The sequence below is a fragment of the Phyllostomus hastatus genome, unplaced genomic scaffold (assembly GCF_019186645.2).
Source record: "Phyllostomus hastatus isolate PE091 unplaced genomic scaffold, TTU_PhHast_1.1 phas_contig_148, whole genome shotgun sequence".
NCBI lineage: Eukaryota > Metazoa > Chordata > Mammalia > Chiroptera > Phyllostomidae > Phyllostomus > Phyllostomus hastatus.
This window is the reverse complement of record NW_025333607.1, coordinates 6,292,761-6,308,050: the sequence shown is the minus strand read 5'-3', so window position 1 is coordinate 6,308,050 and position 15,290 is coordinate 6,292,761. Positions and strand designations below refer to the sequence as shown.

The 15,290-nt window shown below is 48.3% G+C and overlaps 1 protein-coding gene across 6 annotated transcripts in view; it reads right to left on the bottom strand.

The window, feature by feature from the left end:
* Nucleotides 1–15,282, bottom strand: part of TTC13 (tetratricopeptide repeat domain 13) — a 63,781-nt gene extending 48,499 nt beyond the window's left edge. For all 6 annotated transcript variants that reach the window (XM_045861133.1, XM_045861141.1, XM_045861150.1 and 3 more), the window contains exons 1-2: nucleotides 14,949–15,282; nucleotides 1,281–1,375 (exon numbers count right to left, since the gene is read on the bottom strand). In XM_045861133.1, the coding sequence (XP_045717089.1) occupies nucleotides 1,281–1,375; nucleotides 14,949–15,228 (375 nt within the window). In that variant the 5' untranslated portion in view covers nucleotides 15,229–15,282. The remainder of the gene's footprint in view (nucleotides 1–1,280; nucleotides 1,376–14,948) is intronic.
* Between the last annotated feature and the right edge of the window lie 8 nt (nucleotides 15,283–15,290).

The window sequence follows — 15,290 nt, the reverse complement described above, 5'->3', positions numbered from 1 at the left end:
GCCCCAGCCGACACTTCAGTCCCTCAAAGCTGGCTCACCTGATCCCTGTTCTAAGGAAAGTATGTCGACCCTGTGCTTTTCTTCATGCGATTCGCATAGTTGTGCTCTCGTGTTAATTTGTACAATTACTTGGTGAGCGACTGCAAGAGTCCCAAGTACAGGCACCGAGGCTGTCTGGCTCGCTGCTGTATTTCCTGATTTGCTTAGCATGACGCCTGCCACAGAACAGGTGCAAAATAAATATCTGGAGAATGAAGGAAGGAATGAGTCATCTAACGTCTGTATCTTTAACTTAGGGAAGGAAAACAAAAGGCCAAGATCGGAGGCTTTCTCCCTGGGTTACTAGCGAGTGCTGTCTTAAACTGGAAACGCACCTGGTAGAAAAGACTCGCACTGCTGTCAGTCAGAAGCTCCCTCAATTCTAAGAACCTGATCGCCAGTCCAAGGTGGGGATTAGCTAATCCCTACTAATCGTTTGCCATGACGGCCAACTCACTACTTTACAAGATAGCTCAGTCTAGTCTTGGACAAGTCTAATTCCAAAGTTGTTCCATATGTCGATCTGACTGCTACTCAATGAGTCAGGCAGAATCAGTTGATCATTCTCTAGTCTGCAACTCCTACCTGTTTTCAGTAGTTCTTACAGGAAAAGGCAAAGCTTTGCTTGGAAAAGAAAGGGTATCTTGAAGTGGAACTTTAAATGAAAGAAGACAACAATGATCGACGTGGATGTTGAAGGGAAAGGCCCGGAGAAAAATCTGTTGGCCTGGGCACTGAAAGAGTGACTCGGCTTCGCAGCACTGAGTGTGAACAGCGAGCAGAGCCTGCCCCTGGAGGCAGCGAGGCCAGGGGAGCACGCGTGCCAGCGTGGACAGACGCATGCAGAAGGTGCTGGTGCTGGTACCAGGCACTCGCCCCGAATGGAGAGGTCTCCTGCACCGTTTGGCTGGTACTGATAAAACTACAGACATGTAAGATATCCACACAGCCGAGGGCTGGAAAAATAAGATTAAACTGTACTTTCAAGTACCCAAGGCTCCTGGAAATAAGGCTCATGACCCCCTTTTATTCCTGGAACTTAACAGTGAAATGTTCCAGGTCCAGCGTGACCGACCACACGATTCAGGGTCAAGATGAGTCAGTGCGATCGAATGCCAGATGACCGGTCTTTATCTTACGCACGTAGAACCACGGGGCTGACTGCTAGCGGAGAAGCTGGGCAGCCTCCACCCCTCGGGACCAGCACCGTGAACCACAGGGCGTGGACAGGAGCTGCGTACCAGGATCTTCTCGGTGTTGAGGGACAGCAGCGAGTCGCAGGGCGGCAATCCTCGGGCCTCGCAGTCCGAGTCGTGGAAGCTCAGGAAGGATGGCTCTGAAAAGCAAACGTTCCTTGTTACTTGCGTGAGATTTGCGGCTCGTAGGAGCTCAACTAGGAACTGGAATACTAAGGATCCTCAAAACCAGAATCAGGACAAGTATGTATATTCCGCCTCGATAATGACCATACACACCATTCACAATGGCCCTCCCATCCATTCTGGAAGTGCTCAAAGCCCGTGAGACCTCCCGGAGGCTGAAACGAGGTTAGAAGGGCCGGAACTTATCTAAGGGCCGCAGGGCAAGAATAGCTCCAGTCCAACGCCAGTCTCACTGCACACGTGCCACCAGTACAGCCGTGGAGACCCCTTCATCGGCCGTCTCTAGCTGCGGCGTTTATCAAGGACTAAAAAAAAAATCATGAACGGGAAAACGTAGCCAGCCCGGGGAATCTAATGTTAAAAGATAGGCACTACGGGTCTAGTATCACAACATACAAAAAACTCCTAAAATTCAACAACAAAAAAGACAACCCAACCAGAAAATGGTCAAAGGACTTGAATAGGCAGTTTTCCAAATCCATAAAAATGGCTACTACATTCATGAGAAGATGCTCTACATCATTACCAATCAGGGAATGCAAATCAGACACGGAGGGACCATTTCACACCCACTAGGATGACCATAAATATTTTTTTTTGGAGTGAGAAGTCTCAATTGTTGGCGAGGATTCGAGAAATCAGAGCCCTTGTGCGTTGCCAAGGGGATGAGCAACGGTATGGCCACCGCGGACAAGTCCGATAGTTCCTCAAAAAGCGCAATGCAGAATGAGCACACGAGCCTGTCACTCTGGTCCCAGGTAAATACCCAAAAGAACGGCAACAGAGCTCAAACAGAACGTGTTCCTGCACATTCACAGCAGCACTGCTCATGGCAGCCCAAAGAGGACACAGCCCAAACGTCCGCCCGCAGGCAACGCATGGACAAACTGTGGTGTGGAATACGCACGTGCGCTGGGATGCCATTCAGCCTTAAAAAAAGAATGAAGTGCTGATGCATATTACAGCAGGGGGGAACCTCCAGTCAGAAATCAAGTGAAGGAAGTCAGACACAAGGGGTCCAGCACCATACGATTCCACGAATATGCAATACGCGGACGGGCGGGTCCAGAGACAGAAGGCACAACGGTGGCTGAAGGAGGAAATAAGGGGACACCTGTTCATGGATAGGGGGTTTACTCTGGAGTGATGAGAACGTTTGGGGGTGACTGCACACCACTGTGAATGTACTAAATGCCACTAAATTGTCCACTTAACACATTGTTTGCGGGTAGTTTTTATCGAGCACTCTACTACCAGTCAACGTAAAACGTATAAATACGTTTCCCGCATACAATGTGTTAAAAACAATTAATTTTATGTTATGTGAAGTTTGCCTCCATAAACTGTTTGAAAAGATAGGCTCTAACTCAGTAGTCATAAATGAGCATCAGATACGCTCGAGGAACCACGTGAGCCAGTTTAGCCCAATTCTCACGTGTGCACGTCTTAGCAACAGGAATGAGGACAGGACGTGTCGGAGGAGCCCTGATGGGTGAGCCGTCGCTGCAGCTGGAATGTTCGGTTCACCAGGACAAGCCGGGCTGAGGGGGACAGGAGGTCAGACTGGGCCGCAGAGAGGGAGTGGACGTGCCAGGTGGGAAGAGGGACGTGCACGCAAGTGCAACGGCGAGAAAGCTCAGAGGGGCAGTGAGCAGACCACCCTGGCTGCAGGCGGCAGCTGGTGCCGGAAAACAGAAAGTGAGGCTGGCAGGCGAGCGGTCAGACCGAGAAAGTCCCGGACACAAGAGAGAGGCTTCAGTCTGGCAGCAGTGAAAACGTCATGGCTGTTGGTAGGTGCTGAAGGGTAGTGACTTGAGCGAGACGTTTTGGAAGTCCGTTCACTTATGACCTGTTTCTCCTGTAAAAAAGCTGACATTTGAGACCGCCTGCCCCCCCATATGCTAAGCACAGTGCTAAGCATTAAACTGACAGTGCCTTATTCTATTCCAATAATCCCTCTGCCTTTATGGAATTCACTTTGGTTTCAATAAATAAATGATCTATAGAATTTTAAGGGGATGCATAGCATTTTGCTGCATGGAAGTTAATCACATTCCTATCACTGAGAAATTAAGATGCCCTTTCCTTTTTCCTTAATATAAGGAAAAGGGGGTTTCAATGAGTATCCTTGACCTACGCTGTTGCAAATGTACCCAATCAGGCAATGGAATTAAATTCTAACAAATACCGCTTCTGAGACAAAGGGTCTGAACAATGCTAAAACCCTTCATGGGTGTTGCTCCCTTTCCCTCCCAGGGTGCGGTGGTAATTCCAGCCCCAGGGGCAGCGTCTGAGACGGGCTATTTCCCTCTAGCAGAGTGCCGGCTCTTCTTCGTCTTCCCAGCCTTAAAATAGTACCAGTAAGAGCAAACTGTTGGTGTGTTGGCCCTTTGTATTTCCTCTTTTGTAAATCGCTTAAATCCTTTGCTCATCTTTAAGTCCTCTGAATCTACTCCAGCATAAGATGTAGAAAATTCCTTAATTATTTCCCAAGTAGCCAGCTTTTCCAGCACCACTTATCAAATTACCATTTTGAATGCCAGCTTTACAACAGAGTCACCGGGGTGTGTTCCTAGACTTTTTAAAAAGGAATCTGAGATTATATCCAACTTCTGCAACAGCTGAGAGGCAACTGTCCATCTCTGCATGAACATTTACTTTTAAATGTTACAGTAATTCATGTTCACTGTAGAAAATATAGAAAAACCCAAAACATAAATAACAGTCATTCAGAATGCCTACATGCTTTGAGACCCACGGGGAGAGTGTTGGCATCTAATTAAGAGACCAAATTATGGTGATAATTCTGAAATCAGGTGGCCTGGGTCTGAGTTCCTTCTCTCTGCACTTCTTACTAGCTCGTGGCCACTAACTCAGCCTCTCGAATCTTCAGTTTCTTTATTTGCAAAACAGAACCAAAGGCAGTATCCAGCTCACCGATGGGGTGTGAGATTTAAATAAGGAAACATACGTCTATTACTCTTATCATCAGCAGGCTGTGAGAACTGAGACACAGTTTTGTAACCTGCCCTTTCGATTTAACAATATAATGTGAACGTTTTGACAGATGATTACATTTTCTTCTACAGCATTTAAAGTGGGGAGATTATACATCATTTTTAATATTTTTAAATAAAATTTCAATTCTCTACAAAGAAAAACATGTGTTTTATTGCTGTCTCTAGACCTTCTGGCCCCTTACCATGGCGTTTATTCTGGCTTTTACTCTGACTTCAGTGTCAGACTGTTTCATTACTGTGACCTTACAGTACACGCACACTCGTATATCAAATGTAAAGCAAAGCCTCAATTTTTTAAAAAATATCTTGTCTATTTGGATAAACATTCTTCCTTCAGGTAAACTTTAGCCATTTTGTTAAGGTTCCAAAACAAAAATCATATCCCTCTGACTTTTACTGAAAAATATACTAAAATTGTAGATGGAGAAGAATCCTTGACTTCTTTACAAAATTTAATCTATCTAGTCAAGTCTTTTATGAACCCATTTGAAACTTTGTAACTTTTATACAGGATGTAAAGATTCGAGTTTGTTGTGATTTTAGAAACTGCTCGATTATCACTGAACTGATACATATTTGTTGGGCACATCTTCTGTTCCTGTCACTGCCTGAGCCTCAGTGACTGTCAAACCCAGAAGCGCCCCCTGTCCTTGTACCCAGGGATTACAGCTCGGTGCGGCGGAGAGGACAGTAATCAGAGTCACACAAAGGATGTAAGATCACAGCAGCGTAAGAGCTATGAGTCAGAGCGTACTCCAAAGTGGCCTCGTGGCAGGGGGGTGGGAAGCGGCGGGGGGGGGCGGGGGGATCCTGAGGACAATAACATCAGCCAACACTGATATGGGTGCACCTTGTATAAATGGGCACCCTTCTAGTTCCCATTTTAAAGTCAAGGAAAAGGAGGCAGAGAGACAAAGTCACTTGCCGAGGTTCCGCGCCGGCAGAGCGGTGGAGGTGGGACTTGAGCCCAGGCAGCCTGGTTCTGGGGTCTGTGCCGTGAACTGGCGATGGCAGCCCCGGGCACAGTTGAGGATGTATCAATGAAGGTCGGTGGGAGGCTGGCAGGACCGGGAGAGTGGTCCCAGCGGGGACGAGCACCCTGCACATCTTGTGTCTTCTTAACCGACTAGAGCTGAATATTTCATCTGCCCACATTATTGGACTTAACAGCTCTATTAATGGCTCCATTTACTCAGTGAATAATTATACCATCTACATGCAATTATATCACAGTATTTTAAATATTTATACTCATTTGGCATCTTATTGTACTGGATAAGACCTCCAAAAAAGGGCTCAATAGTACTAGTGACAAAAGGCACTCCTGCGTATCCCTGACACTAATATTTAATGACCTGTAATTTCTTCAGCTTTTGATGACAAAACTTCTTAACATTTGTATAAATATCCAGTGGGAAGCTTCTGTATGTGGCTGTGGGTTAAGTTTGGTGTGTTTTACCATACAAAGGAAAGATTCTCCTATTCTTTGTTTTACTGAAAATTTCAAATCTGGGAAGCTGGCTGACTTTATCAAGTGCTTTCGGGTATTTCTTTAAGATAATCATACGATTTTTTTCCTCGGACCGATTAAGGGGATTGATCTGACTTTTTAAAAAAGTTGAACCAGGCCCTGGCTGGTGTAGCTTAGTGGATTGTGCACGGGCTGTGAACCAAAGTGTCGTAGGTTCGATTCCCAGTCAGGGTACATGCATGGGTTGCAGGCCATGACCCCCAGTAACCGCACATTGATGTTTCTCTCTTTCTCCCTCCCTTCCCTCTCTAAAAAATAAATAAAATCTTAAAAAAAAAGTTGAACCATCTCTGCACTTCTAGAATAAACCAACTGACCAAGGCAAATTGTTCTTTTAACTGCTTGCTGGCTTCAGTTTACAAATACTTTATTTAGGATTTTTATAACTATGTTATAGCTTTCTTCTCCCCCCGCCCCCACTGCACGAAGTGTACTAAGTTCTGGCATCAGTGTTTTCTGTTATTAAAAAAAAAAGTTTGTAAGAATTGTAGTTAAAGTTGCCTGGAACAGGAGATTAAATTTGTTCTTCAATGTAAAAATATTTAACTCACTACGGCTTGAGCTGTGCTGCAATAACAACCCAAAGAGCTGTATGCAAACAGAACAGGTCTTCCCTGAAGTTAAGAAAAGCCTCGGCCTCCCTCCTCGCTCAAGTCACACAAGTAAAATGCAGTGGTGACTGCTGCGGGGCCGGTCTCAGAACACACTGCAGAACCCCATGCTTTCTGCCTGCAGCGTCTTCCTGGACGCTTCCGCATCGCCCCGCCCCCCCGTTTTAACCACGTCGGCAGGGCTGTCTGCACAGCCCTCTCCCATCCCAGAGGCCTCGGCCGTGCACGTGTCCCGCCATTCTCCAGGCGCATTCGCACCTGCTCTCTCACGTGCGTTAGCCTTCGCAGGTTTATCTAGTGTATTCTTTTTAAAGAACCAACTCTCGGATCTATTTACCAATTCTGTTGTTGCCCTGCTTCTCACTCATTTTTTTTCTGTGTAGGTTCTATTTAATCCTTCCCATTTCCCTTATTCCTCCTCTTGTTTCTCAAGCTGAGTACCCAGTTTATTTTTCCCCTTTCTTCCTGACTACGGAGAAGCCGTGGTGGGCTTCAGCAAGATCGCTGGCAGGTGTGTGAGGAGGGGACTGGGGACCAGAGCAGGGAGGCCGGTGGGCAGCCGTGGCCAGTTAAAAAATGGGCAGAGTCCAAACGAAGGCAGAGGCCACTCGGTTGAAATAGGAGGTCACAGTCTGAAGAGACACGTGAAGTAAGAACCACAGGGCTTCAAGAAAAGTCGGGCTTGGCGAGTGGGAAAAGGCACCGGCTTCTGGGGTGTGCAGCCGGGAGAGGACTTGGCGCCACGTCCTGGAACTGCAAGCTCGAGAGGCGGAACGGCTTCCGAGGGAAGAGCCGCCTGTGGGTTCAAGTCCCGCGCTCGTGAGCTGGACTGGAAGCTGCCTCGCACGCTGTTAGGAAATTCCAGACGGGGATAAGAGCTGTCGATATGAATTCGGTCATCATCAGAACCTTAGGCTCCACGGACACGTGGGGACGCAAGTTCAATATTAACAGACATGTTCAAGGGCACAAACGAATCAACAGTGAAGCCGAGACTTGCCACATCTGCACCTGGGGACGCCCCATCAGTCAGAGTCCAGGGTGCACTCGCCACCGCACCCTCTGCCAATGCCGGGCGCTGGTAACAAACTGTTTACGTGGAGCAGCGCCACCCAGCCCCTTCCCGCCACACCTCACACACAGCTGACGTGGAGAAGGGCAGTGTGGGTGCAGACACAACGAACAGAAGACTGAGGAAGTTTCCCTTTACCGCTCCCCGAGCTGCCCAGGAGAATTTCGACAGAGGGCCTGTGGCAGCAGGGGGAGAGCCATTATCAGAGACAGGGACAGAGAGTACGAGCCAAGAGCCGTGACCTGAGGAGAAACTTAGCAAGACCTGTGAGTCCCTCGCATCCCTTTGACTCTGCAAGGCACGGCAACCACTGGTTTACCAAACATTTGCTCCTCCCATCTCCTGTGGGCGGCCTTCCTTCCCTCTGGAGCCCCAGGCCCCGTCCCCATTCTCCTTAGCTGAGGGCGGCATATAAGCCCCCACCTGTGGGCTTCTATCTGAATGGGGCTCCCATATGGACAAAATTAAATTGTGTTTTTCTCTTGTTCATCTGTCCCATGTCAATGTAATTCTTAGATGGGCCAGAAGAACCTGGAAGGGTAGAGGAGAAATGTTTCCTCCCCAACAGAGCTGAGGGTGGAAGGTTCCAGAGAGCCCTGGAGACATGGAGGCAAAGCTTATACAAGTCTCGGCTGCAACAGGAAGCAGAGAGAGGAGGCAGTGGCTGGAAAGACACTGGTCTTGTCTTCGTTGCTTGTTTCTTCGAGATGGGGGCCATGGCAACCACATGGATGCGGACGGGAGACAAGAGGGAGCGATACCCCACGCACAAGGAGAGTGCACCGCAGGCAAAAGCTACAGGCCTGCTGATGCCAGGGTGGGAGGTGGGGGGAGCATGGAAGTTCTTTCTTACAGCTCTTTCTCAGTTAAATCGGAGGAGGGCATTACCTTCTAGTGAGACAAGAAGGTGGCACTGGAAGCTGCATGTATTTGTCACATGTTCGTATCCGCAAATGAAACTGACTGAAAGCTTGCAAACAGCAAATCCATGGCCAATCCCTGAAGGGAAACGTTTTACAAGAATCCAACAGCTGCTGGGCTGTGCTCATCACTCGGCCACCTCATTCTCGCTGTAATAGACAGTGTGCCGAGCTCACCTCGAAACAAGGGTGACTGAGCTTTTCCTAGGGACAGACCAGGACTTGGAAGCCGGATGCCAGATATTTCTTGCCAATTCTAGTCTCAGTTGTAGAATAACCTGAGAGGAGCAGACAACGTTATTCTGGCTGAAAAAGCTCCCTGTAGGCCAACCAGCTGCTATGTACCATTGACCAGCAGTGCCTTTTGCTTTTTATCAATTTCTCCATTTGTAAGACAGCCATTGAACATTACATGGCCCCATGGTCCCAGTGGTAAATTTCCTTTAGAATGTAACAACAGGAAAAAGTCTCCTCCGAAGAATGTATATGCTCCTTTTATCCTAATAAAATATTATTTGGCACCTGAGATGTGTAAGTTATCAAAAACCAACCCGAAAATAGAGGCTGGCTACTGAGAATCAGATCATAAAATCAACACACCATCCATTAAAACAAGATCTGCAAAGCCACCTTAAAGAGACAGGGTGGCATTTCTACAAAGCATGAATGTAACCTGATCAAAGCTGCATTAACCCACAAAAAGTATTAACACAGGTAAAGAACATATAAAATGAAAGAAAAGCTGGCCAGCTGCACGGAAAGGGAAAGAGGGATGGGAGCAAATCAAGGGGCACTAGCGCAAGAATAGAACAGGATGGAGGCTGCCATGGCCCACAAACTAGGCATCTGGTCGGTGAACCCACGAGGCTGTCATTGAGCCTGGGGTTCTACACCGCATGCACGATGTATCAGGTGCTTGAAGGGGCATGTACCTTTAAGAGCTGAAGACTTTCTCACAAACCCATACTGTCAAGTGACTACTGGGAAAGCTGACGCAGAGTCAGGCAGTGATGTGAAGGCATTAGTGACAAGGGAACACAGGCACTCAGAACATCTCAACACAGGAGGAAAGTCACAAGAAACACTCTTCATGTAGAGGAGGTGCTGAGCAGAGGAGGGACCGTGGACCCAGGAGCCCTGAGTGTGTTTGTAAAGCACGCCAGCCCTGGGCGACGTTAAGTCTGCTGCACCCTGCTGGTTCCTGAACCAGAAATGAAGTCACAGCGAGTCTTTCAACCAACTTAGAGTACCATGGAATGGGACTGTATTAGCGAGCTTAAGAGCAGATGTCACTTACTGAAATGGGTTTTTTTTTTCCAGTTACACAAGTTGTTCAGTTTGTGAAAATTCATGCAGCTATATACTTATAATACATGCATTTTTCTGCATATGTCATATTTCAATAAACAGTAAAAATAAAAAAGATAACAGAAGAAAAACAGCAGAAGGGATTAATCCAAAATGAAGAGTATTAAAATTCTACTACTTCAGCCCTGGCTGGCATAGCTCAGTGGATTGAGCGCGGGCTGCGAACCAAAGCGTCGCAGGTTCGATTCCCAGTCAGGGCATGTGCCTGGGTTGCAGACCACGGGCCCCAGCAACTACATATTGATGTTTCTCTCTCTATCTCTCTTTCTCCCTCCCTTCCCTCTCTAAAAATAAATAAATAAAATCTTTTTAAAAAGCGCTAATGAGTGTGCAAATACCACGGACTAGCATCTTCTCAGGCTCACGCGACAGAAAGCAACTCCCCAACCGTAGGACTTGCTGAAAGATGCTGCTCGGTTAGCAAAGAAAGGCAGACACCCTCAGGCCAGAGCTGGGCAAGAGGACACCATCTGAACCTCTGCATCAGCCCGCGTCTCAGCCTTACACAGGCAAACTTGCTCGTGCGTGCCTTTAAAGAGATTAGATCTGTCACAAAACCATGTGTGATAACAAACAGAAAATCAGGGCCAAGGCAAAAAAGGATTGAGAAAATAATACTACCAGGAAGGGTTACCACAGTTGCCGTGACTGAGTGTAAAATTCGGCTAACTTCCTGTAGCCGGAACAAAAACGGAAACAGCTCTCATTATAAAAGTTCCCCTTTATGGGTTCCTTCTCACCTCTAAGGCACAGCAGTGATTTAAATGCTGTGAGCAATAAGACCGATTTACTTTACCAGATTATGCCGCGTATAACGTGCACCCACGTTTTTGGCCCAAACTTTCAGGAAAAAAAATCTTTTGTTTGAACTTTTATTAATTTAATACTACCTATGTATGATATGCATCCTTCTTTTTCCCTCAAAAATTTGGGCCAAAAAGTGCACATTATACATGGCAAAATATGGTATTTAAATGCCTGACTCCTCAATTAAGATACCAAATATTGACAATCTTTAAAGTCTTAATGACTGTCAAAAACACAGAGCTAGATTGCTAGTTACTTCCCTATTTTTCTAGAGTTAACTCCCCAATTAGGCAGAGAGACATTAACGCTCTTTCCCCCATGAAGAACTATGGGGAAACGAACTCAAATCTGGGGTCATTAATTTCAACAAACTAAAGAAAATGACTTCAGGTTGTAAATTACCGGACTTGATTGAGGTTTTAGGCATGAATAACCAGTTACAAGGTGGTTATTTGAAAACTATAGCAAAGTATAAGACTACCTCATGGGAGCAGACCAAAAAAGTCTCAAGGAGGCAGTGAAAGGAAAAAATAATCACAAAAATTCACTGTTCTTGTGAGTACTTTTCAAAGAAGAAAAGCAGAAGTTTTTGCTGTTGTTGTAGAAACAATTCGACATTCATATATCAGCTTTGTAACATCAGCGTGTAAATTCAGATTCCGCTAAGACCTCTCTGAATCTCACTGTTCCCAAGTCCCTGCCCATGTCATCTCACCACCGGCCTTCCCTGGCCACCTCTCAAAGCAGCACCCTACAATGCTCTCTATTCTTCAGGGTCACTAATCACCAGGCCTGGAAGCACCTTCTCCCCGGACCAGAGCACAGGCTGCACTGCAGGACCTCAGCCAGCTGTGCTGTGTCCCCGAGGCCTTAGAACACTGGGTGGCATCTTGTGCACACAGCAGCCTTTCAGTGACAGAACGGGTCTAGTCTACCTCCAGAAGTCAAAATATCAGGGTCAGTGAAGCAGTCTTTCATATATGTAAATATGAAGTTCTAGATGTTATTTAAGAATATAACCTTCAACAAACAAGGTGTCAAGGTGTAGGACTTTATACTAAAGTCAGTAAGAAATGTTACTAATATGCAAATAATACTACAGAGGTAAGTCACAGTTGGGAGGCCAGGTTCAAATCCTGGCCCTACTCCACCGCACAACCTCTCCTAACTTCTCTTTGCCTCAGATTCCTCTCAGATAAAACAGAGATAAAAACATACCTACTTCAGAGTTGTTCGGATTAAATAAGAATGTACATAGTGTTTACAAGTCGAAAACATCTGTTCATTATTTCTTCTCTCAATTCCAAACTATTAACAGGGCAAAAGTAACAAGGAAAATATGTACATGACAGTGTTCTTTTATTTCTTTTAAGAGTGAAGTTATTTTGAACCATAGGAAGACAGAGAGGCAGTCAGAAGTTCGTGGTTATATGTGCTTTGTAAGTGAAAAGCAGTGTTAAAATGTGCCGGAGGACACCAAGCACGGGGCCTGGGAGCAGCCAGACCACAGCACGGCCACCATCCACACTCGCTGTCTCTGCAGCTGGACCTCCGTGGGGCTCAGCCCAATGACGTCCAGCTGCCCCCTGGGCCTGGGCCCCACTTGCTGGCGGTCCGCACAGCTCGGCCACGGCCAGTGCGCTATTCAGATGGGCTCCCACTGGCCATTGTCTCAGGCCCTACAATCACTGGGGCTCTGTCTTCAGACAAGACGTAGACAGCCCAGCAGCAGCGCTCAGGTTTAGACCCAAGCAGGCATCGACTCTCCCCACTGAATCTGAAGCAGTAGGAAGGCTTCTGAAAGTGGCTGTGCTACCGTGTCTGCCCTCTGGATAGGGACCGGTGGACAGAGGCAGGTGTGTGGACACACGGACCAGCAAGTGCCAATGGCATTACAGTGGTTATGAGGTCAGGTCTGTCTGATGCTGAAGAACTGAGTAGTTCTGGATCCTGGCACTAACCTGGACCCTTATGTCGATCCCAGGTGGGCGGGTAGTTGTAAATCCTGTAAATCCTGTAAATCCTACTTCTGTTCTTAGGAAAGAGAGGGGCTACAGCAGGTGTCGGGGGTCCAGCTTCTCCCTGCTTGTCCAGGATAAGGAGGGAGAAACGAGACGTTCCAGGAGTCTCCAGCACATGCTCACACACTACGGCCAGTAAAGCCAAGGAAAACAGTCGGAGGTCCAAGCAGCATGAGCAGGTGACTCTAGAAACTATTCACCAAGGCTGACGATGACCGTGGCAAAGCCACTTCCGCACCTGCCAGTAGTCACGGGCCATTCCTGTCAGCCAGGTAAGTTGTCTGAAAGACTCGGGCCGCTCACTGCAAAGGCACATTTTAAATTCCAAGCTAAGAGAAGGAGTACTACATGGGAGAGATGAAAAGAAAGTGGAAGCACTAAAATAAATTATGCTTAGAGCCTCATAGTGCAGTGTTCTTCCTCTAACGCAGAGAACATTAGGTCATGGTCTCCACATGCGAGGGGACTAGAGAATGGGCAGGATGCTTTCTCCCAATGCCCAGTCTGTGATAACTGACATCTGTCTTCATTTGTGGGGAGACTATAACACAGGTCAGAGGCACACCACTGGCATAAGCCTGATGCCACAGAGCGAAATGACCCACCTGGGCCAATAATATCGATTGCTTTCACAATGCAAAGTGATTTGTGTCTTCCATGGCCTAGCATCTGGGTCTCCTGCAGCCAGTGAGTGTCACATGACTATAGGAGGGAAGCGGAAACGAAGATGTATAGAATACATACCATGTGCCAGTAAAGACTACAGATGTGCTTTCCTGGCTACAGCCACTTAGCGTTTAGACAGAGTTTTATCTGGAGCCTGACCACCTGGGCTTCTCCTGTCAACGGCTGTGGGACCTCAGCAAAGTGATGACTTCACTGGACCCGGATTTGATCTGAGACAAGGAGCTACCATTCAGTGAGGTAGTTACAGGTGTTCTGATAGGCTAAGAGCAGAGGCTAATCGACCTCAAGCTCTTAATGACAGCATGGGGCACACAGCAAGCACTTAATCTGTGTTTGCTACTTCTCATTTTCCTCACAGAACTCTTGGGAAGAAAAGAGAAGCCAGTAATTAGGTAATAGTGTTTTCAATCTACAGAGGAGGCACTTTGGCAAAGACAGGCAATTAACTTGTTGAGAGACACTGAAAGTGACCAAAGTGAAAGCCATTCTTTTTCCACTATACAATGCTGGCCCTGCTACACAATAAGTCACATACCTCTCTGTGAGTGAGACTTCCTCAAGGAAGTCAGACTGTGCTAAAAGGAAATCAGACAGAGTGTGCTAATCCTGACATCTCATCTCAAGTAAAAAATACTCTTCTCGTCCAGGTGCATAATGCTACAGAACACTGCTGCAGGGCCATAAAAGTGAGTTAGGTGGAAAGCGAGTGGGTGAAAACTCCCACTATAGAACTTCAAAACAGAAACATACACACGTATTTTGCCCCCATGCGTCTGTCGTGACTTACTAAACTGAGGCCAGCAGCGCCCAGTGAATGAGCTGGCCAGTTCCACCACCCACACAGCTCTGGCACTTACTTGAGGCTCAAGGCCTGCGGGGCCCTTTTTACCTTCTGGGAAACACCTGACAGGTCGCAGGTCAATCTTAACCAGAAACAAGGTATCAACGAGCAGATAAAACGGGCTTGCTCTTTCGTTCCCTTCTTTCTTCCAGGGATGGAATTTTCAGAGGCTGTATTTAATACAAGCCATCAATCAGCCCGGGAAGCCAGGAAACCGGATTTCCAGGCTTAGCAGGGGCCAAGTATCCCTGCTCCGGGCGCATCCTCTGCTGTCCCTCAGCGCCTCCATGGTTCCCAGGCAGCCGCGGGGGACGGGTTGGAACAGGGTCTGCCCCGGCTACTGCCAACTCCTCCACCACCCTTTCAACAACTGCTAGAACTCTGGGAAGGCCACCCTGGCCCCGAGAGCACGCTGCCAGCTCTTTACTCACCGCCTTCCCCAGGGCAGCTATGGGAGGAGGGCGCGCAGCGGCGAGGGTGCGAGCGGCGGGGCACCTCCCGGAGCCGGCTCGCGCAGGAGCACACGCAGCGGCCGGGGTTGGAGGAGTCCGGGCGGCCCGCACGTCGGCCCCGGGGCCCGCAGCCCCCACGGCCCCGCCGGCCCCGCAGCGACCGGGACTCCCGCCCGCCGCCGCCACTGCCCACTCACCGCCGCACTCGGCCGAGTACTGGTCCCCCCAGTCCCCAGTATGCGGGCTGCAGCCGCCGCCCGTCGGGGCCTCCTGCTGCTGCCGGTGCTGCAGCTCCTGCTTGAGCAAGGACAGCGGCGTGTAGTGCTCGGTGGCCAGGGCGCCCAGGTGCGGCCCCGAGGGCAGGACCCCCAGCAGCAGCAGCACCAGGACGCGCCGAGCTGCGCCCGCGGCGGCCACAGCGCCGCCCCAACAGCAGCAGCAGCAGTAGCAGCAGCAACAGCAGCCGGCAGGTGCCATCTTTCCTTAAAGCGCATGTGCCACGGCCCTGGCCGCGCGCAGCGGCCTCCCAGACTTAACCC